The 22,762-nt window shown below is 43.4% G+C and overlaps 2 protein-coding genes across 7 annotated transcripts in view; one reads left to right on the top strand and one right to left on the bottom strand.

The window, feature by feature from the left end:
* Positions 1–476: 476 nt before the first annotated feature.
* MYO7B (myosin VIIB) overlaps positions 477–22,762 on the top strand; it is a 47,050-nt gene continuing 24,764 nt past the window's right edge. The window contains exons 1-22 of one of the 4 annotated variants that reach the window (XM_015871003.2): positions 477–924; positions 4,514–4,556; positions 5,667–5,780; positions 6,291–6,443; positions 7,443–7,627; positions 8,446–8,567; positions 9,044–9,186; positions 9,273–9,386; positions 9,834–9,987; positions 10,931–11,007; positions 11,328–11,447; positions 11,661–11,803; positions 13,256–13,466; positions 14,493–14,628; positions 14,900–15,060; positions 15,678–15,728; positions 17,291–17,428; positions 18,355–18,507; positions 19,003–19,101; positions 19,672–19,766; positions 20,833–20,917; positions 22,236–22,364. In XM_015871003.2, coding sequence (XP_015726489.1) covers positions 4,539–4,556; positions 5,667–5,780; positions 6,291–6,443; positions 7,443–7,627; positions 8,446–8,567; positions 9,044–9,186; positions 9,273–9,386; positions 9,834–9,987; positions 10,931–11,007; positions 11,328–11,447; positions 11,661–11,803; positions 13,256–13,466; positions 14,493–14,628; positions 14,900–15,060; positions 15,678–15,728; positions 17,291–17,428; positions 18,355–18,507; positions 19,003–19,101; positions 19,672–19,766; positions 20,833–20,917; positions 22,236–22,364 — 2,601 coding nt within the window. In that variant the 5' untranslated portion in view covers positions 477–924; positions 4,514–4,538. Of the gene's footprint in view, positions 925–4,513; positions 4,557–5,666; positions 5,781–6,103; positions 6,179–6,290; positions 6,444–7,442; positions 7,628–8,445; positions 8,568–9,043; positions 9,187–9,272; positions 9,387–9,833; positions 9,988–10,930; positions 11,008–11,327; positions 11,448–11,660; positions 11,804–13,255; positions 13,467–14,492; positions 14,629–14,899; positions 15,061–15,677; positions 15,729–17,290; positions 17,429–18,354; positions 18,508–19,002; positions 19,102–19,671; positions 19,767–20,832; positions 20,918–22,235; positions 22,365–22,762 lie in introns of those variants that run through there. The other 3 variants (XM_015871002.2, XM_015871004.2, XM_015871005.2) reach the window with 3 other exon arrangements.
* The window catches only part of LIMS2 (LIM zinc finger domain containing 2), a 62,447-nt gene continuing 47,453 nt past the window's right edge, over positions 7,769–22,762 (bottom strand). For all 3 annotated transcript variants that reach the window (XR_004308290.1, XR_004308292.1, XR_004308293.1), the window contains 2 exons: positions 15,622–15,737; positions 7,769–13,804 (listed from right to left, as the gene is read on the bottom strand). The gene's annotated coding sequence lies outside the window, so the exon portion shown is untranslated. The remainder of the gene's footprint in view (positions 13,805–15,621; positions 15,738–22,762) is intronic.

Here is a 22,762-nt window from a genome sequence, read left to right as displayed (position 1 = left end):
AAGAACTGTCTTGAGACTAAATCCTTAAGAATGACTTGCACAGTTAAGGAAAGCTCTGCTTTGTAGTTTCCTGCCTCTTCCTAAAAGCCTCTGAACCCTATGGCCCTATACTCTATTTGTGCTATAAAATGTAAATAATCTCAGGTTTATTTGTTTAAGTTTTATAGCAGAAATGGTGGAGGCTAACGTTAACATACAAATATGTAACGTGGATATGTAATGTGTAACACAAATTATACCCAATTCTTTATCACTGTGCATGAATTCTGACCCCTTATTCCCATGTGGAACTACAGCAGGAATCCCAAGACATGGAGGCTTCTTCTTATCTTTCCTATGACACATTGTGGGTAATTAAACCTAGGAAACAAGAAAATAAGCACTAGGTGTGTGACCCTTGGTATTTCAGTTAGGTTCTTTTCACCTTCAGCTGTAGGTGCCGTGAAACACAGTCCCCACAGTACAGTGACTGATGAGCATTTTCTGACCTTGCAGAAGCAGCTGTAGAAAACCAAAGGGAGGGATGAGGGATAAGAACCCAATCAGAATGGTCAGTGGTGCTGGAGCAGCTAAGATCAGATGCTTAAAGGTTTCCTATTGGGAGTGGTTCCCAGCAAACTGAAAGGATTCATGCACAGAGGAGAGACTGAAGTTTAAGGTTCACCCAGGCAAGAATCAGCTGTCCTGCTTACTGGAACACCCGACTTGGAAATGACAATATGCTGAACTGGGGGCAAAGTCCTGCAATAAATAACCGTGCTTCAGCTATTTCCTCCTTTGTGCAGCAGACAAGTGGCACTCAGCAAGGGAAGCTTTCCCGGCACCAATGCCAGTTTCACCTTCCCTTTCCTTCTTACTCCCAAGCTTATGAAAAACGGGGAACTAAGCTGCTGAAGCCATACAGTGAAGATTTCTTCAGGAGAGGTAATTTTCCATCCCTTGAGGTGCAGGTCGGTTTGCTGCCACGTTGGAGAGAAAAGCAGCAGAAGAGACAGGTGTTGTGGGAAGGCGGCCTCATAGGCAGGAGGGGGATGCTCAGTTACAACTGGGAGTAAGCATTTTCGGTGCTGAATCTACATACCCTGGGATTATAGAGGATCTCTACCCCATACACCTACTTGTGGGTCTGGAGGTAGATGTGCCCTGACCTGATCCAGCACAGCCGTTCTCCATGTTGGCTTGCACCGCTGCCTCTCAGTTCTGGGCAGACATTTCAACCTCACTGCAGTATTCTCATTTCTGGCTCGGGTGAGAATCTAGTGATTGTGAGACCCTGTGGCTGACCATGGCCCACCTGCTGGTACACACTGTGCTCCTGTACCACCCTGCTTTGCTCATGCTGTAGGTCACCACACCCTGAGATTAGTGCACAGATCCAGTTGCCGAAGCGTGAGCAAAGACATGAAGATGTGCCCATAATAAAACTGACCAGCACAGGTGGAATTTATTTCTTGAAAGAGGAGACAGAAAAAAAGTAAATGCTCTCTTCTATGAGTGAACTGGGCTTGTTTATCTTGGAGAAGAGAAGGCTCCGGGGAGACCTCACTGTGGCCTTCCAATATTTGAAGGGAGCTTATAAACAGAAGGGGAACAGTTGTTTGTGAGAGTGGGCAGTGACAGGACAAGGGGGAATGGTTTTAAACTGGAACATGGGAGGTTCGGGTTGGATCTTAGGAGGAAGTTTTTCCCCCAGAGGGTGGTGACGCACTGTTCACAGGTTGCCCAAGGAGGCTGTGGATGCCCCATCCCTGCAGGCATTCAAGGCCAGGCTGGATGTGGCTCTGGGCAGCCTGGGCTGCTGGTTGGTGACCCTGCACACAGCAGGGGGTTGGAATTGGATGATCTTTGAGGTCCTTTTCAACCCAGGCCATTCTGTGATTCCATGAAAGAACACTGCATTGATAAGTTTTTGTAGATGTTGAGCACCAAAATTCAGAATTGTCTTAGTTGCAGATGGTCTCTGGAGGTAGCCCTGGGTCTCACAGGGAATTCTGAATGTAGTCACCAGGCACTGTGCTGGGGACACAGCAGCTGAAGGTCCTCCATGTGCCACATCATGCTGTGTGACATTCCACATTTCTTCCTGTTATTGGGTTATGTGTGAAAACTGCAGTTAAAATTTCTGCTTTAAAACACGTGTTAGCATTGGACTTTTAGAGCAGTGGTCTGTCATCTCTCCAAGTTTCCATTTATTTTTCTCCTTGGGATCACAAGACATTTTGTAATTTTGATAACTGATTATTTTTAATGTCTTTTGCGGTTATTTGGAAGTGGTTCATTGTTCTGGACTTGCTTAGAAACTTGTTCAATCCGTGCTATTGTGTAGACCTTTTCAGCCACAAACAGGGCATGCTGCTTGCCAAGCACTTCTCGTTTCCACTTTGCTACCATGGCAGCCCTCCTCCTGCTTAGGACATAGATGTGATGCACACAGTTGCACTGTCTTGCATGTAGGGCTATAAGTGTTCATCTGTTTAGTCTGAAGAAAAGGTGGTTTATGCAGCCAAGGCTGTAATTTATGGAAGCTATTTGTAATTTTCAGGCTAACACAGGTAAGTAAAGTTGGTGGCTACAGCAAACGATAAAATAAACCCTCATTCTCTCACTACAAAGCTTTCTTCTAACACTGAATACAAAAGTTTATTGAAACAAGAAGAAAACATCATCCCCAAACTTCATTTCATGCCGTGTGTTTTAATGGTGGCTTTTGTTTTTCAAGAGCACGTATTTCCAAAATCAAAGTGGTGGCTTAAAACAGTTTTCTAGTAATTTAAGCAAAGGGTAGATTTGTAAATTGCAGAAACCTCTGTAGCTTCACAATGAAATGGAGACAGAGCATTAAATGGCTGAAAATAAGAAGTCGGGAAAATAATGAGATCTGGATAGCTCTGATAAAATGCATGCACAGTATTATGCAGAATTGTAAATTGTTAATATAAGCTTTATCCATGAGACTTTAAAGCCTTTAGAAGTGATGAAGAGGAGAAATCTCATGGGTTTATGAATTATCCCATTGGTCACTTTTGATGGTTATATGTATAGCAATAGCAAAAACCCCACCAAACCCAACCACTTCCAACTCAGTTAATTCATGATTTCCTTGTTTTTCTCAAACTTCCCAGAGAACCTGTCCAAAATCTGTGCAAGTTTAATCTGGGGCCAGAACAAAATGATTGTGCCAAATGCAATGAGAAAGTAAGACATCTGAATTTGAGTGTTGAGATCAAATTGGAGCAGGTGTTCCAGGAGATCACGGAGCTGCCTGGAATAGCTACCAAAGATCAGTTCCTCGCCCTGTAGTGTCCTCTTGTCTTGTGAAATGCTTCACATTTTGCTTATTGCAAGCATTTCATTAGGAACTTTGAGTTGAACCTTGGGTGTGTGGCAGGGGAAGAGATCCTTTATAGAGATGAAAGGAGCAGAGTGGGCTGAACAGCTGTTGGAAGGCTGTGATGTGAGGTTGTGGAGATCTGTGCACACAGCAGCCTCTCAATCATAGATTATTCTACCACCTTATGTGCAGGAAAGACTTGCTAGCATGAAGAGAGAATAGGGGAAAAATAGACTTTAGTTTTATGTCAGGCAATGGACCTACCTCACCTTGCAGTGAGCTGAAGCCAACAGCAGCAAGCAGAAGAAGAAAGGATAAATGAAATCAAATAGTTGTTAGATATGTGCTGCAGTTCTGTGGCTGCACCCATGCTCTTCTTCAGATGCACAGGTTCCAGCAGGAGGGACTCCGCTCTGTGACTCACTGCTTAGCACAGGATCAGCAGACATGGCCTCACCCAGCTTACGTTCAATAGAGCTGTATGCGTATGCTTAAGGTGTGCGCTCTGCTACAGAGGAGTGCTTCCCGGTCTGTGATACAGAATCAAGGAATTACCAAGGTTGGAAAAGACCTCCAAGATCATGCAGTCCAACTGGCCCCCTGTCACCAATATTTCCCATTAACCATATCCCTTAGCACAGCATCTAAATGTTATTTCCTAAATGGCGGAATGTTCAAGCCGGGATTCTCTGAGAGATCCAAGAAGCTTAGGAGAGAATGGATTCACCGTGTCACTGGGCCAGCCACTTACAGAACTGAACTGATGGATCAGCGGACCGAAGTAACTCTGTTGTGCAATGAATCACATTGCACTGTTGAATCTTTTGATTTGTGATCTAAACTCACAGTTTAGGCTTTACTTGCTTAATGCATGGCTGAGGGAACTATGCACATTGACTTCTTTGGGGTTGCAGGCATCTGTTGGCTGATGTAGTAGAGTTCAGAGCAGAACACCACACTAGATCTGCAGATTTTTGCTTTGAGTAGATGGTTCCATTGTTTCTAGAGCTGGTGTAGTTTATTTATTATGACTTATATCACTTTAGTGCAATCAGGAAGCAGTGTGACTTTAAGGCATTTTGCTGTTACTCTTTACAAGAGAGTATCTTCACTCCACTGCCTGTTCTGATGAAAGCCTGAGCCCTTTTCTGACCTAATATTGTGTTGTTCTTGGGACTGCAGGTTACATACAGTGATCTGAGACATAATGGTCATTTTCAGAAAGGTAAGTCCAATCCTTTGCTATGATTTACTCATTAGCCTGAGGCCTGAAGACGAGAAAAAGACATTAACATCCTTGTTCATCTCATAAAGAAAAGCAGAAAGAACCCAGTATCAAAAAATATAAGGTATCAGTCCAGACTGAAACTGCAAAGGCACTGTGCCTTGTTGGGTGCTGGTGACCTCTGTCACAAGGTGTGGCACTGAAAGTGCAGATTACCTCTGTAGTTTTATCCAGTGCAAATCAGAGTACTTTAGTGTTCTTTGTAACCTTATGTGACATTTATAGATCTTTACACTGCAGTTGTTTGGTTTTAAATGGAAGTCCATTAACTATTTTAAGAGGAAAAATAAATAACTTTTCAATGAAAGACTTGAAACTCTGACAGCAATGTTGTGATGAGAATGCAATCAAATAAATAAACTGTTTATTGTATACAACTCAGCTGGAACACCAGCTTCTCAGCAGGCATAAGCCAATTCATACCCACTGAAGATCCAGCCCACAGCTTTGTTCCATTTTCATTCTAGTAATTGCAGTAAATTTTTGTTTCAACCTGAATTAGTGTCTGGAGCAAAAGAAGGTATTCCTGAGGTCTGGGAGTACTAACAGAGCAGTAGTTCAGGCAACATCAAGGTGGTGCTTATTCCTGTGAAGGGTCAGCCATAGCTCACACCTTTCCTCCAGCAGATGACAGCAGAGCAGGCACCCAGTGCACTCATCCTTTTTTCACCTGGTAATGTCTTTGTTTTCAAGCATCTCATTTGAAAGAATACTGCAGCTAATGTGAGGGCAACAAGGCACCTTGTCAGCATTCACTGTACACCCCACAGCCTCTGCAGGTGGAGCTGTGCAGTCACTGTCCTTGTATAAGGTGTTAGCTCAGACAACTGGGCCTGACTTGGCCAAAGTCATGCTCTGTGGTAGGTGTGGAGCTGAGGTCCCAGTGCTATAACCATTAGATTGTACTGCCTGCAAGCAGTAAGAGCTGTCCAGTTAAACAGTGCAGAAGAAATCAAAGCAATAGAAAATTAAGACCAAGAAATGTATGCATGTGAACTACATGGCATCTAGTATGTCGCTTTACTGGATGCTGGATTTTCTTCTCCCCAGGGTGACCATGTGTGGCTGGAAGCTCAGCCAAACAGTGAATTCAATGTCCCTATCGGGGCAGTTGTGAAGGACTCTGACTCAGGACGGATCCTGCTGGAGGACGATGAAGGCAAGGTGGGCTACCCTATAACTTTCTGTAAATGATGAACGTAAAAATCAAAAGTAAAAAGGGGAAATTTAGATTAGATATTAAGGGGAAACTTTTTACTCAGAGGATGGTGAAGCCCCAGCACAGGCTGCCCAAAGAAGTTGTGGATGTTCCAGCCCTGGAGTTTCCCAAGGCCAGGCTGAGTGGGGCTCTAGGCAGCCTAATCAGGTGGGGAGCAACCCTGCCTACAGCTGGGGATGGAAGTGGATGATCTTTAAGGTTCCTTCCAACCCAAGTCATTCTATGATTCTGTGATTCTATAATGTCTGGAACCCACCTGCATGGCTTTGTCCAGGGTTTTAAATCTGGTCCTGTGGCGCAGCACACCTCTTGATTTCTGTAGTTCAATCAGCTGTCCGTTAGAGTATGCTTTATCTAATGTGAACTCGAAATCATTCTGGTATAACATGGCACTCACCTTTCCTTGCCTCTAAGTAACAGCATAACCCATTAAAATGCTGCCTTTCCTTTTTCAGGAGCACTGGATCACAGCTCGGAACATGCACATGGTTCGCCCAATGGACCCATCCACAGCCCAAGGGGTGGAAGACATGATCCGCCTTGGGGATCTCCATGAAGCAGGCATGGTGCATAACCTCCTCATCCGCCACCAGCAGCACAAAATCTATGTGAGTGCCAATGTTACTGGACATGGTACTTTTAGGAAAGACCTCTTACGTACCTTTAGAAGAGTGACTTGTAGTAGCCTGCTTTCCTTTCATGCACAAAGCCTTCCGATTCCTTTACTGACTGAGAGTGCCAAGGATACATGTTTTTTCATCCAAGTAATCTGGCTGTGAAAAAGGGATTTAATATTAGTCTCTGAAGTTGCAGGGATATGCAAAGGTAGTGACCCTGTTCACTTTCTCTTAGAGTGATCATTTCCAGCAGCAACTGACATGTAGCTGGATCCAGTCCATGTTACAGCTTGGTGCTGGGTGCACGTGCTGCTACTACCTGTGACTCTGGATCAATCTAACCAGTAAATGGTGACATTATTTGGACTGTGCTTCAATCCAAGTCACTGTTTATTTGATTTTGATAGAACACGTAAAGAATAGATCTGCATATTTAAGACAATTTGGTTTCACTTCCCGTCCATTACAGATTTAATCTATGAGTTTAAACAAGTTGACATTTTCAGGTTTCTTGTTCCTTAGTTCCTAGTTTGCAACATGATGATAAACTTTTTCACACGTCATCTCCCATGTTATATACACCATGTGCAGGAGAGGAGCTGTCTCTTACAACACAAATGTGGTAATGCTCAGTGTAATGAGGCAGTGATTTTGATATATGTTGTAGTTACAACTACCAAGTAGTGCATACACAACCATTGCATTAGATTCTAGCAGTCTGCCCTTGTGTCATGTACTTCTTGAACAATACATTGTAGTTTCCAAGTACTTGACACTCTCCTGCATTTCAGTGGGGCTGTTACAAATACTCAGTAAGTGTATAAATGACACAACCCCGACAATGCCTGCTCAACTCATGGTGAGGAACCAGGCTTTTGGATCGCCCAGGCTTCTCTCCTGACTCTGCTTAGATCTACTCTGTGAGTGCCTTTGGTTGTATTGTTGGTTGCGGGTTTGCTGCTAGAGGTAATGCTCAGAACTGTTTTCCAGACTTACACGGGATCTATCTTGGTAGCAGTGAATCCATACCAGCTGCTGCCTCTCTACACAGTCGACCTTATCAGGCTGTACTGCAACAAGAGGATCGGAGAGCTGCCACCTCATGTCTTTGCCATTGCAGACAACTGTTACTTCAATATGAAGAGGAATAAGAGAGATCAGTGCTGTGTGATCAGGTGATTGTACTTGTGATGTGTGGCAGACACCAAGTCTAGTATGTTTTTGGGGGACTTCTGCAGACACAGGAGACCTTTCAAATGGAAAGGCACAGATTAAGACTAGAGGTAACAGCAAGGAAATGTTCTCTTCCCTGCTACTTTTTTTTTTTTTTTTTTTTTTTTTTTTTGGTCAGGGCTACAAAAGCTGGAACATAAACCAGAGATTTCTGGTCTGTTGTTTTCCACAAGGCTCTGACTGTGATGACATATTCTACACATATGAGCCTGCGTGATGTTCTGCTGTCTTTTACCTTGTGGACACAATACTTGTATTACTTACATTTTCTTAAAATGGAGATCTCCTCAAGAAACACTGTCTCTGCTAATCTGAAGATGGAAGAAACTATCTTACAAACACAGGACATGTGTCCATATTATGCTAGTCATCAGTAAGAGAACAGTCTCATTGCAGTGTGATTATGGCACATCAACTGAGTTGCCTCAGCTAAGACTAACACTGAAAATCTGTGTTTTTAAAGAAAAGCAGGTGGTGATTTTTTACTGGTACAGAATGCATTCCGTGGATTTGCCCATTTTTAATCAAAGGGAGAATTTAGTTCTCAACCTTAGTTAAAAAAAAAAAAAAACAAAAAAAAAACCACTTTACATTTTAGCAGATAAGCTGTTGAAAAGCTAAAATTGTATAGCCATCAATGAAAGGAAACCTGATCTTCATAGCATAAAGCAGGATTTCACCTTGGTCTGCCATTTGCCTCCCTAACCAAAAAAAAAACCAGAAGAAAGCAAACCCTTAATGATCTCATTTCTTACTGCAGTGGAGAATCTGGAGCTGGGAAAACTGAAAGCACTAAGCTAATACTGCAGTTTTTGGCAGCTGTCAGCGGCCAGCATTCCTGGATAGAGCAGCAAATCCTAGAGGCCAACCCCATTCTGGAAGGTGGGTTATTTCACACTTATCACAAGATATTTGTCTCAGAGTAAAAATTCAGGAACCGACCCTCAAGCCACTGCTTTTGCATAACATAGCTAAAAGCTCTGAAGCATTAATGATGCAGGGTAGAAGTTCTCTAGTCTTTTTTGCTGGGTCTTGATGAGGTCCACAGAAGTGGTTGTGATGCAGGAGGCAGTGCCCATTGTAGCAGTGTCTCAGAACTGAAGGGAGCACAAGAGTCACAAGAGACACAGAGCATATTTGGATCACCTGAGTATGTCTTTTAGGGCCCAGCTATCTGGATGCACAATATGTCTTCCTGTCACTTCAGAAGGAAGTCAGTTCAGATATTCTTTAGTGTATGTCAGCATTTGGTATACAACATGCAAAATACCAGGAGAAAAATGGAAGCACGTCAAAAATAGACTCACAATATTCATTAACTACAGTAATCAAGGTACTGTCTGTCCTTTTCCCATCAGCTTTTGGAAATGCCAAGACAATTCGAAATGACAATTCAAGCCGCTTTGGGAAATACATTGATATCTACTTTAACCACAGTGGTGTGATAGAAGGAGCCCGGATAGAACAGTTCCTTCTGGAAAAGTCCCGAGTTTGCCGACAGGTGAGGGCACTTACAGACATCCATTCTGCCTGCTCCTGTGCTACAAACCTGTACCAAAAAGGTTATGTTGGCCTCTTTCTTTCCAGGCTCCAGAGGAGAGGAACTACCACATCTTCTATTGCATGCTGATGGGGATGAATCTGGAGCAAAAAAAGATGCTGAATCTGGGCACTGCCTCAGAGTACACTTATCTCACTATGGTAACTATCTCTATTATCCCTCTGTCATTTGTTTCCTCCAGCAACCAGAACCATCACTAGGAGCTTCGGATGGATAGTACCAAGTACCAACAGTCCTTTCCTTAAGAGTACCAGAATTAGTAATACAAGTGCTGTGAGTCAGTTTCCAGAGGCTTCCTGTAATGTCCACCTGTGTACTGCAGAGGCAGTCCAAAGCTTTCTGTCCAACTCAGCCTTAAGAAACATAAAGGGCATCATAAAGCACATGGGAATTATCCCCCACTTTCAAAGTTGCGCAGATTTTAGATGAATGCAAGGGATCTCATGCCAGGGAGAAAGCTAATTAGGTATGTATACCTTAGGTGATCATGAGTAAGCAGAAACAGTGCCAAGAATCCTGGTCCTTATGTCTGAAGACGATCTGAAGAGAAACCAGAAAAGATTATCTGTGAATGTGGATTCTTGCAGGGCAACTGCACGTCCTGTGACAGCAGGAATGACGCGAAGGAGTACGCCCACATCCGCTCGGCGATGAAGATCCTCATGTTCTCAGACTCTGAGCACTGGGACATCAGCAAACTGCTGGCTGCTATCCTGCATCTGGGCAATGTGGAGTTTGAAGGTAAACTCAGCATTGCCTCTGCTTGGTCTTTCCTCAGACTTGATATTAAAAGACTAGAGGTGCTTCTGCTTCCAGCTGTAAGGATTAGATTGTGCTTCTCTGCCCAGTATGGAAGGTTAGGTGGACAGGCTTGGTGGGGCAGGCAGATAAGCACCATTATACACTGGGTAATGTTTTGAAAAACACCCATCTTGTTATTTTGTCACTCTGGGGTTTCCTTGGTTATAAATAGACCCTTATCACACAAACAGAATCACTAGATGATATAATGCCATGCTGCATTTGCTGACTGTAGTGCTATGTAAGACAGAGGACAGAGGAGGAACTGAGTCATGCTTTCTGTGGAGGTGATTGCAGTCATTCTCTTGGCTGGGTACAGTGAATATTCAGCTGTGTAACTGCAGCACTGGTACGGTTCAGACATTCTGATAACACCCATCAGTAGGACAGCAGAAGTGCTCATATTTTAGAAAAGGACTCTCCTCTGTGTGATGCAGTGGTGCCAGGTGGGTTTTTTGGGTTAATGCTGGCTGCTAAAATGAGGCCTCTCCTATATAAAGGAAAGCTGTTATCTAGGCAGCTTTTTTTGTCTACATTTCCCACCAGCTAGATACAAGGCAAGAAATGTTTTCAGAAAAATAAAATCTGAAGTCAGATAAAACTTCTCCAGATCCCCAATAGCTACAGTTTAAAACTAACAAGTCCTTCAGTTTTGCTGCTATTTGTAGTGCGATATTCTGGAGCTGTGAGGACCCTATATGCGCCTGGATCCCTAAGTAAAATCAGAACCTTCATTAGTAAAATCTTCAAACCCAGGAGCTCCATTAGGCAAAGTATTGCTTTGCCACATTCCTGGAGGTACAGGCTTATTGAAATAAGGCTGCACAGCTCCCGACCACAACAGAAACGATTCACCATGAGAATGACTCTTCTCTCTTTCCAGCGGCTGTGTATGACAACTTAGACTGCTCTGACGTGATGGATTCACCACACTTTTCAATTGCAACCAAACTGCTTGAGGTAATAAACTCTGGTCTTTTCCTACTTGTTCCCTTCGTCACCCATGCTCCCTGAGCACAGTGACAAAGCATGTCTCTGTGGATCATTTACATACTGAAGCACATAGAAGGGACATTTCCTGTTCTTTCTGTTGATACTCAAGTGCTACTATTGTAGATATCTTTCTGAGATAGGAGACCCTTCAGTCTCTGGTAACAGAATGCCGTCATGAGCACTGCTGGACAAGCAGTTTGTCACAGCCCTCCTCCTGAGACAGACTTTCTTTGCTGGATCTCTTTTCTCTACCTGGAATGACCAAGTTGCCACGACTGTTTTTCCAGGTGGACTACAGTGAACTTCAGAACAGCCTCACAAACCTCTCTATCATTGTTCGAGGAGAAAGTGTGTCCAGGCCCCTGAATGTAGCCCAAGCTGCAGATGGGAGGGATGCCTTTGTGAAGGTAAGGATTCTTAAATCTGTTCTTTTCAAAGATGCTTTCAGAGCTGACTGTCTTGCCAGTTAAAGTGCCTTTTGTGAGAAATGTGCACCCCAGAGGGCCTGGTTCCCTCTTGGTCTTTAGGCATAGTTTGAAATCATTGTTTCAACACAAGAAGAAGCAGAGAGATTTGTCCAAAGACTGTAATGATGGGCTCTCACTTTAATTTCTCCCCAGGGTATATATGGACGGATTTTCCTATGGATAGTGAACAAGATCAACTCAGCCATTTTTAACCCAACATCTCAGAAGCCTAAAAATACACGTCAGTCCATTGGGTTGTTGGATATTTTTGGGTTTGAAAACTTTAGCAACAACAGGTAGGAGGCTCTAGATTCATTTGCACTGGGGTGCTGAAAAGCAGTTGATGTAAATGGGAAAAAAAAAACCCAAAAAACAAAAAACAAGCAAATTTCATTATTATTTTCATTCCCATAGAAGCAGTGAAAGTTCCATCCCTCAGTTTCCCTGATGACAATCTAACCCAAATACCATTTTTCTTTAGTCTTGGTCACATTTCTGCTTTCTCCTTTAGTTTTCACTGTGGTGCAGCCATTGCACATGTCTATTTCAGAGCCCCAGGAATTTGCTCAGGGAAGATGTCTATGAAGCTGCTATGAGCAGGCAGCCATGAAGAGTAGATATATGTTCCCCTCGTTCCATAGCATTTTAACAAGACCTCTTGGGGATGCTTCTGTACATAGCATAAAGGAGACTGTTTTGATTCCTATTTCAGCTGTGCTTCCGTTTTGCTCAGTGTTCCTCTGTCACTCTTCGGGGACTACTTAATTTCTCTGCTTTTAAGGACAGGTCAGCAAAACACCTGGTCTGCATACTATTGTCCCACTGTTACCTCTTCTACTGGTGTTTTCAGTCCCAGAGCACCATTTCTATATGCCCTTCTCTACAGAGGCAGCAGTTCTCTCAGTTTTATGGTATTATATCATCAGTACCACCACACAGTCTGCAGTCTACAAACCTCTGGGACCAGAGCAGGGAAGCTATGGGGCACCATCAACATGTGAGCAGTGTTGAGGCTGGTATGCTACAGTCAGTGAAGTTTGTATTAAATGACTGTGAAAAACAGTATAATTTGTGTCACTCCATTTCCCTCCATCTTTGTCAACTCCTCCTTGATAAATCAATTAAAATGTTCTACTTCCTTCATTCTTTCTAAATTCTGCAAGTCAGCCTTTTCCAATCCATTGCAACAGATGCACCTTGCTTGCATTCAGCAAGATAATATTCCTCACCAACTTTTAGAACATAATCTGTTCAGCCCATCCTACATTTTTAATGTTCTTTCCTATTACTTTATGCTATCCCCAAAGGCTGCAGTCCACATGGGGCCTCACTGGTGCACATTGTGCCACAGCAATTACCAGGTAATGAAACTCACATGCAGTGTTAAGGACTAACTGATAAAAGAAACAGTAATGCCACTGCAAGTTAAAACAGGTCATACACTCACCCTGACATGCTATTTTCACAGTTATATTTTCCCCTTTCTCTCTAGAGTTCCTTGAAACAGATCTTTCCTTGCTTAACCAGCAACACTCAGTCAACAGTTGGCTCATTTCTGCTCATCTTTATTAGAGCAGGAAATGCATCTCTTATGTTCCTAAGACAATGTGCAGTGGTGGCGATCATTAATGTGGAATATAACAGTAGTTTATCTGGAAAAGTATTGAATATGGACAAATGCTTTAGAGCAATGCAGCACTGGCCAAGGTCCAGGGATGACTGTGTGTTCCCATCTTGTTCCCTTACAGCTTTGAGCAGCTCTGCATTAACATTGCAAATGAACACCTTCAGCAGTTTTTTGTGCACCATGTCTTCAAGCTAGAGCAAGAGGAATACCTTGCAGAGCACATTACCTGGAATAACATTGACTTCACTGACAACCGCCAGGCTCTGGAAGTCATTGCACTCAAGCCCATGAACATCATCTCCCTCATTGATGAGGAGAGCAGGTTCCCAAAGGTAATGTTCTGGTTTCACCTGTAATATTTGACTTTGAACACAGTATATCAATAATGCTTTACACACAGAAAAGTGCAGAGGAGGCTTTCAGAGACATCGTGATAGGCAATACCCCTTTTAAATCTGCTATATGAAAACTTCCTCTGTCAGAATGTGCTGTTCCTGGTACCTGGCTGTTTTGAAACTTACAGTTGTACCAGAGGGAGAAGGAAGGAGACACAGTCATTGTAAAGTGGCATTTTAGGAAATGTATGGATTTGCATATTGAGTGTTGTCCTGCTGTTGGTCTGGGCTGCACCTTCCTCTTTCTTCTCCTGGATGGCAGTCACAGTTGAGCACTGTAATCATGGAGAAAAAAAAAAAAAGTTATTCTACAAAGGGAAGGCATCTCCAACAGAAGAACAGGGTTAAAGTAGCATCTGACTTGAAACATAGCTGCTGCACATTTCCATGGTCTCCAGAATATGATGAGGGTAAGCAGGACTGTCAGTACATGAATCTGATGGCAACATCAGCTTATCCAGGAAAGCAAGCTTCTGCCTAGGCTCACCTGTAGTCCTCAGGCAGCAATTTAAGAGTCCTGTGTACAAACAGAGAGCTTTCCCCTTTCCTAATAAGAGGGTGGTCCCAATTGTATGTCCTGCAATCAGGAGGAAAAAAGCCTCTTCTGTGATTTCCAGGGTATGTGGCTTCTCAGATAGCTCAGCACTACCATTTCATGGGCAAGTGAGCAGAGCTAACCTCACATGCATCCCAAGGGGATGAGGATGTGATGGCACCAGCTGGCTGCTGTAGAAGACACAGTCCATGCTGGGTATCTGCTTTGGGCTGCCTTATTCTGGGGATCTCTAAGTCTTGTACCAGTAGGGCAGTGAAAGCAGGCCCTGTGTGCCTACCTGATTACTTCACAAGTAAGGGGCAGAATGTAAGCCTTGAAGAACCTTATGTGTTTGTTCACTGGGTGTAGTCTTGTGCTACAATAAATAATCTACTTAACTGTCCTTCTCCACCTGTATTCATTTCTAGGGCACAGATGCCACCATGCTTATCAAAATCAATTCTCTCCATGGAAAAAGTAGAATCTATATCCCACCTAAGAGTGACCATGACACCAAGTTTGGAATTAACCACTTTGCTGGGGCTGTCTTTTATGAATCAAAAGGTGAGCCTTAGCTGGGTGTGGAAGATGAAGAGAAGAGCATCATTTGCCATGGCCGTATGGCACTCCAGAGTAGCGTTGATCTCTGATTTCTCAAGATGAGAGTTCAAAACATTCAGGTTTATTTAGCTGAAGTCAGGAGGTCAAGAGGATTACTGTAAACTAATCATCAAGTTACAGCAGATGAAGTGGAGTTTAGCTTGGCAGAGTTGCATTAGAGCCAGCAGGCTGCAGAGATGACAAGTTGTTCTTTCTTTCTTTTTCCATCCTATAGATTTCTTAGAGAAAAACAGGGACACGCTGAGTGCTAATGTAATGCAAGTGGTTCATTCCTCCAAAAACAAATTCCTGAAGGAGATTTTCCAGGTGGAAACAACCCCAATTAGTCTGGGACGTGGGACCATCCGGCATCTTGGAAATGACCAGGCCTACAAGGTTGGCTTTTACTGACACTGTGCTGCAGAACCAACTAATTTCCTTACTACGATGCTCTGGCTGTTCTTGATCTTCACTTTATATTGTGCTGTTTCTGCACATGCCTTCCCCTTTCACTTCTTTAAAGGATTCTGGAGGAAAAGTTAGGAGAGTTCTGGCCTTTCCCTTCTTGCAGAGTGGCTGGCTAGCACAAAGAGCAAATAGCTGTGCTGTCACAGAAGGCCACTCCATCTCCCATAGACAGTCTCACTAACCTGCACATTGCTGCAGCTTTAGCTCTCCCCCCACATTCAGAGCCTTTGTGACAAAGTTCCTGGTGTCTAATTATCACAGAAACATCAGTGCCTGGTGGTGTCAGGAGCCCCAGTGAAGCGCAGTGGTCTGGAAGCACTGTGGGCTGGAGTTGAGGCTCTCTGCCTTGCTGCAGTTTTCATGTATCCTTATTTCTGAACCCTTAACCATGCAGTATCAGTACTGTGTGAAGGTACTTTTGCTTTTAGTGTTTATATCTCTGGGCTTCCTTCTCAGAGCAGAGGGTGAATGGTTAACTTGTTGCCTTACCTGTTATCTCTCTACTCTCCTGGTATTTTTTTCTGATCCTGTTCTCTCTTCCTCAGTCTCTAGCCCAATGTGGCTTTTTGCTGTCCAGAACATCTGGCTACGGACAGGTAAACAACCTGTGGGAGAAAAAAAGAAGCTGTACCAGATACAATACAGAGATGGCTTAGCATCTATTAAATGTTATGAGTAACTTAAGATGAAATATCAGGCCTATCTATGTTGGTCTGATGGGTTTTTCTCTTTAAATAAGGTTGTGTTATTGGGGGGGGAAATGTTTCCTTAGGAAAACATTTAGAAAGTAGAGCAGCATGAAAAGAAAAGAGCTACTAGATGTGGACTGCCATCCACAAAAGCTCAGCACTACTCCAGCAAGAAGTTCCACCTAACAGTGTCATGTCCAAAGGTGGTCTGTGAGACTGGGAGGGCTTCAGCCTACTGAGACCATGCCATTGCTTTACTGGTACAGCAGAAAAGCCCCCGTGGTCTGTGAGTGCAAACTGCTTTTGGCACCAATACAGTTTAAACATCTATATGATGTTATCCTATCTACTTCAAGCAGATGTTTGCTAGGCCTAAAAAGCATCAGAGCTGCTTATGAAATACTGCAAGGAGCTACTTTACAAGGCATGAGTGTTTGGTCGCTGGAGGGCAGCATTGCCACACAGCTGAGAGCAGAAGGTGGCAGCTCAGGTGTTGAAAAAAGGCACTTTAATGTAAGAACCGGCAGAATGAGGTGCTATAAAGATCATTAAAGGAACGACAGCCACTGGATTTACATTTATCTGGAGTGGGAAAAGCAAAAAAGCAAGCAAATAAAACCAAACCCACAACCTGAGCTAAAGCAAAATAAAAAGCTGCATTGTGCTGTTACGACTCCAAGCTCACAGGAGGCAGTAGGGAAAAAAAAACAGTGTATTCTTTTTGTTACTTAGAATCTGCACTGTAATTTAATACACTCTTAAAACACGGAAGGAGCAGTTAAGGCCTATTGTAGTAATGTTTGGAAAAGGACAAAGGTGAAACTGTGCTTGCAGGGAAGTGGGGAAGTCAGGAGATAATTGCAGCCAAGTGCAATCCTTCTGCGCTTATACCAGTGCAGCTGGAGCAGAATTCAGCTCAGAAGCTGTGAGACATAAAGCACTGCATCTGCAGGCAAAAATAAAGCAGCTTTTACATTATCCTCCAGTAGAAGATTACTTTTTCACTACTTACTATAGCGTTAATGAGCAAGGAAACCACCGTAAATGATAAAGGAAGAGCTGTTCTTAGCAGTGCTAGCTAGCAATAAGCAAAGTGCCTGCCTGCTCAAGAGGCTATTTTTGGGAGTAGCTGTTTCCTGCCAACTTTTCAGGCATGCAGCTGTGAATAATAGCTTGGCACCCAAGCCCTACACAAGGCACAGTCTCAGTTACAAGAGACAGGCCTATGTGGGCTCCTGTGGGTTGAATTTTTTCCATCACAGCCAGCCCTACTGCTGGAACTTATGCCCAATAGTGTTGGGTATCAGCAGGGTTGTAAGGCGCAGAAGGCAGATTTAGCTCCCTTATGGGTAAGCAGCATTTCCTGGCAGTTGTATGGTACCATTACCTAGTACACAAATAGAAAGATTTATGAACTGGCCCTCTGATGATGGACAACGTAGCAGACAGCATGTGCTTACTCTTCCCAGGGCCTGGATACCACCAAGCGGCTCTCTACTCTGGGGGGACAGTTCAAGCAGTCCCTGGAAAAGCTAATGAAAATTCTTGGTCAGTGCCAGCCGTACTTCATCCGCTGCATCAAACCCAACGACTACAAGAAGCCACTGGTAATGATTTAACAATGTGAGGTCTTGTTTTCAGTAAAAGTTTTAATGAGAAAAAGCTGTCAGTTGCTGTGTGGGATTTTCTATCTGTACTTCAGCCAAGAGCTGGAGGACAAGGTATTACTGCAATAAAAGTGCAGTATGATATAGCAAGGTTCATTTATAAGATCATCTGTAAATCCATCCTACAGTGATGAGTGGCCAAAAGAATACATAGTTGTACTACTGAGAGCAGCTGTAGAAGCCATAAGCTCTTGTAAAAAGAGAACTGGAAAGTTTCCAGCCCCCAGTAAGGGGACAAACAAAAACTGAGATCCAGCAATGACTATACCATGAAATAGCCTGAGAGAGATGAAGGAAGCTGTGGGTGAGAGGGATGATACAGCTAAATCTGACACCACAGGAAAAGAGGCTCAAGTTTGTCATTAAAATGTTTGGCTGGCTGGGTCTTGGGGGAATCAAAACCCAGTTCTACAGTAACTCCTTGTTTGTTGGTAGCTGAGTGGCTCAATCACTTTTAAAGTTGTGCATCTGGATTAGTGAGCTTATTTTTAATCTGTATTACAAGAAACTAGCAGCAGTCATGCTGTGCTAAGCCCAAAGGACTTGAGTTTCTACTGCAGTTACTTGCACCTGCAAAACAATATCACCATTCACATGAAGTAACAGTAATAGAATTGAAAGTGGTTGCTTAAGCCTGTCAGAACTTAGTAAACTGTTTCTGCTGCCAGACACATGTGAAGACCCTTGAAGGCAGCATGTTTACGCCCATAATTAATTAATCTGGGACACTGAAAGAAGTACAGTTAAGAAAGGCACAGTGGTTTGTTTTGCAGCTCTCTGAGGTCTCAGGTTAATAGATGTGCTCTGTGGAATGTTGCCTGTGCAGCCTCTTTCTGTGCTAATGCCCCATCTGCTTTCTTTTGCAGCTGTTTGACCGGGAGCTGTGTATCAAACAGCTGCGATACTCAGGGATGATGGAGACCATTCGGATCAGGAAAGCAGGCTACCCAGTTCGCTACACCTTTGAGGAGTTCTTTGACAGATACAGAGTCCTCCTGCCACAGTCTGCGCTAGCACCGGTGTGTTAGCACAAGCTTGCTTTAAGCAAATCTAACCTTTCTTCTGAGGTGTTAGGTCTTCCTCACCAGAGAAAGTTCTTAGATTACTACTGGCACAACGAAGAGCTGTCATCACTGGAATGGTAGCTAAATACTGAGAACCTCACTTGGACGTTAGCCGAAAGTAGAGTGCTTTTAGGTCCAGCTATCCTGGACTTGCTCCATACACACACTCCAGGCAGGGTGGCATTACTATTGCCCTCAAGTTGTTTGTTTTTCTGCAGTCATTTTCCTGTCATTTTAACTCTGGAATGCTTCACCAAGCACTAATGTTCTTCCTTTTCTTGACCATTGGAGCTGAACACTTTCATTCATTATCCTGCTGGCCCAGAGGTCTGTTAGACCTCATCTGTTTGCATTCTTTGCTCTTTGAAATGCAGGGCCATATGTTCCTTACATAGTACAGCCACTCTGTTTCCAAACAAGCACTAACATAACGACGCTTTTGCACATCAGGTGAAGAATGATGCTCGACAGTGCTGTATCAGAATATCCGAAGCAGTGCTGGGCAAAGACGAAAGCTGGCAGGCTGGAAAGACCAAGATTTTCCTTAAAGTAAGTAAAAAGAACAGTTTATTGTCCCTTCTCCTGAAGAATTGGGCAGTTCACTGTAAAGCCTGAGCTGTCAGCACAAAAGTGGTGACCTAGAAGGACTGGGTCGCTTAAAGGTCTCTCTTGAAACTCAGTCTGGATCTGTGTTCTTGAAGAACAACATAATTTGATAGACGCAAGCTTGGTGTAGGAAGGAGCTGATCCTCTTCCTGTTCTGCAGTGGTGTAGCTGAAACAGTTGTGTGATGCATTGGATTCTGCTCAAGTCCAGAGCATTATTTATTTATTTATTTAAAAAAATAAATGGACAGCAGCATGTTGCCACAGGAAACTTTCTTACCCTAAAGCAAGATCAAAAAACATCCCTTCTTTAGGCAGATTCTGTGCTTTTTCATTGCTAATACCAGACATGACATGGCTGGGTGGTGCACAATCTTTCTACTGCAGATTGCACATTTGAATCCCAGCTTGCACTATGCCACACTGATTCTGCACCTCTTTCAGACCTTGTGTCCAGTTTTCAGAAAGTGTGGGGATGTTTGTTCAGCTGTATATCAATATTTTCTTATAACAGGATTATCACGATACAGTATTGGAGCTGGAACGACAGAAGATACTCACAGATAAGGTTCTTCTTATCCAGAAGGTGATGAGAGGATTCAAAGACAGGTCAGTGGTGTTAAAGAAGGGAATTTGACTTGGCTTGAAGCACTAACATTTGTACTGTTCTCTACCATCCTCACTGAAACATTTCTGATTATGAAACGTATCAGTCCTACTTCCCACTGGCCCTAAATTCAATGCTCATCATGTATCAATGTGTCTATACAAGTTTTGCACAAAGATTTGCTCTGCCTCAGTTTATTTTCCAAATGCAGGATTGCTGCATGTGCAGCTGAGAGGAAGGGTTGGAAGGAGGATTTGCACTTAATATTCACAGCAAGCAGCACAGATACTTCACTAGGAATCTGGAAAACAGGAAGTTTATGTGCAGTCTGTTCTTTCCAGAGCTACAAGGAGCTTCATGTTTAGGATACTTCTTTAAGATGTAGAAAAGAACAAAGATAGAAAACTAAAGAGACAGAAAACTACCTAGTCCTCCACTTTGACCAAGATGCACAACTCTTGTTTGGTTTGAAATATTCTTCAAAAATGACTTTAAGGTCAAAGTCAGATGTATCAAGGTAAATGAGTAATACTTTTATCTCATCCTTTCTACTTGCAAATAACAAAACAAAAATGAAAGCTCTGACTTCAAGATCTCAGCTGATTTGTGGTGCTGCTTCACCTCCAGAAGGAGCTGAGCTCCCGTGAAATTCCCCAGGGTATGCGTTATAGAAAAGGTCCAGCAAAGCAGCCTCTTCTCACGTCTCCATCAGCCCAGAAAAGGCATAAGCAGACAAAACACTTCCAGTGAGGATAATTCTGTTACATGTGGTATAAAGTACCTGAATAGACTTTGTACTGCAGCATAATACCTTTCTTGTGTTACTCAGAAGCAGGAGGAACAGCCCTTGCTGAGCTTCAGGCTTGCCCTAGCAAGATGCCTACTAGTAATGGAGTTAGTTAGTGTAGCTTTAGCTTTACCAACTCTAATATTCCTATTCAGTAGCAGTGGCTGAGATCAGAGCATAGAAATCCCACAAACAGAAAAAAAACACCACCCTTACTCTTTATTCTTACCCTATGAAGCAGTAGAGATAACCTATTGCTTCTCACCTCTCTGTTTGCATAGGAAGCAGTTTTTGAAACAGAGGAAATCTGCCATAGCTATCCAGGCAGCTTGGCGAGGCTACTGCTGCCGGAAGGATTTCAGAACGGTAAGAACCAGGTGTACATGTATGTGTGTACATAACAACCAGAAAGATCAATGCAATGGAAAGGTGATACAAGAGGTGTAATGACAAAGGGACTACCATGGTAGAAAGGTGTTCCACAGAACAAGGAAAAGTGCTCACCCATCTCTGAAGATCTAGGCTCACAGGAAAGACTCCACAAGGGAGAGATCTCCAACCAAAGATCCTTCCCCAGTGGTAGTCATCCCTTTAATGAGCTCTGAGAGGCACAGCCAGGCTCCACCCTTCCAGTCTCATAGCTGCATTGCCTTCACCTGTGTTCCTGGGCTGACCAGGTCCTTTCCTCAGGTGCTCCATCAGTGGGTCAGGCAGGGACCCAACAGTTCCCATACACTGTGTGTGTATTTATATACCATGCCTTGCCAGGCTGAGGGGAGCATGGAGGATTAAAATATTCACAAATTAGGAGGAGAAAACCAAAATGGCAGAGTATAAGGAAGGGATTTGTTGGGTCCAAGGAGGACACTGTGGCATCTCATGGCTTGCAGAGCCTGTGATGTTTCTGCTTACTGGTGAAATAGTAACCCAACTAACCTCTGGCAGGCCTGGCTGCAGTGCCCTGACACCCCAGTGCTCCCACACTTCTGTTCCAAGGCTGCCATTTGTGCATCACTGACAAGCTGTGATCAAAGGGTCTTCCACAACTGTTAGAACAAAACTGGAAATCTGTAACGAAATAGCAGCCTGTCAATCTCTCTCTCTCCTCTTTTTTTAAATAATGACTGAACTTGCATAGATTGTCATTTCTGTTGGTGAAACAAGCTGGAATATATTGGTGATGCTCTTGTACTGTGAGCTTGTATGGAAACTGTTAATGTATCAGAACCTCCCACTCCTGAAGGGCAAGAGGAGAAACTGCCAGTTAGAGTCAGGAACATCTTCTATTTTGCATCAGTGACCCCATCCCTATCTGAAGAACCAGGATGTTGCCCTGCACTCAGCCCCATCTTTCTCTGACTCCATCTTTCCCAAGGCTACATCCTGTTTGTTATTTTCCCATTCTCTTTGTTTCATTTCTTCTCTCTTCTTTCTCTTGTCATCATCTCAGGCCAATCTCTAGAATCCTCAGTCTCTAGGTCCTCTAAAGAACTCTCTCTCATGTGATTTTGAAGGCCTATCACTGGCAGAAATCAAAGTATCCCCTCTGATGGCAGTACCACTAACCTCTTCTAGTGTCTTTATCCAGCTACTGAGTGTTGTTGTCTTCTACTCATCTGACTGCACCCCAGACTCACTTGATTGAATCACAACCACTTCTTTTTATTTTCTCCACCTCCTACAGGTTATGCTGGGCTTTGGCCGCCTCCAGGCCCTCTACCGGAGCCGTCAGCTTGCTAAGCAGTATGAAACAACCCGAGTGCACATCATCAGGTTCCAAGCTGCATGCCGTGGTTATCTAATACGTCAAAAGGTAGCAGCGCAGATGAAAGCTGTTTGTGTTATATACAGGCATATGCAAGGGACATGTTTGTTTGCCAGTTTCCATGGATCAGAACTTCAGTGACAGAGCAGAAATGTTTTTGACAGAAGGGAGGATATAAGATGTGTATATTTTATTAGTCATTCCTGCAAAGGAAGATTAATTTCTTCAGCAAGGCCTGATAGTGTCACTTTGGGATACATCCAAAAGGGAAACGTGATGTAGTGTATATTGGTATGCACTGACAGATAAAGTCCTGTACTTACTACCTGGGCTATCCATTGACATGGGGACTCTTGCTGTGGTTTCCTTTCTGTATTAAATCTTGTACAAACAAGGGAAAGCCGCTTAGCAAATCTCCCTTGGTCCATTCCCTAAATGGAGTTGGG

Source organism: Coturnix japonica, chromosome 9 (genome assembly GCF_001577835.2).
Source record: "Coturnix japonica isolate 7356 chromosome 9, Coturnix japonica 2.1, whole genome shotgun sequence".
NCBI classification, from domain to species: Eukaryota; Metazoa; Chordata; class Aves; order Galliformes; family Phasianidae; genus Coturnix; species Coturnix japonica.
The sequence above is the reverse complement of the archived record's forward strand: the minus strand, read 5'-3'. Positions and strand labels throughout refer to the sequence as shown.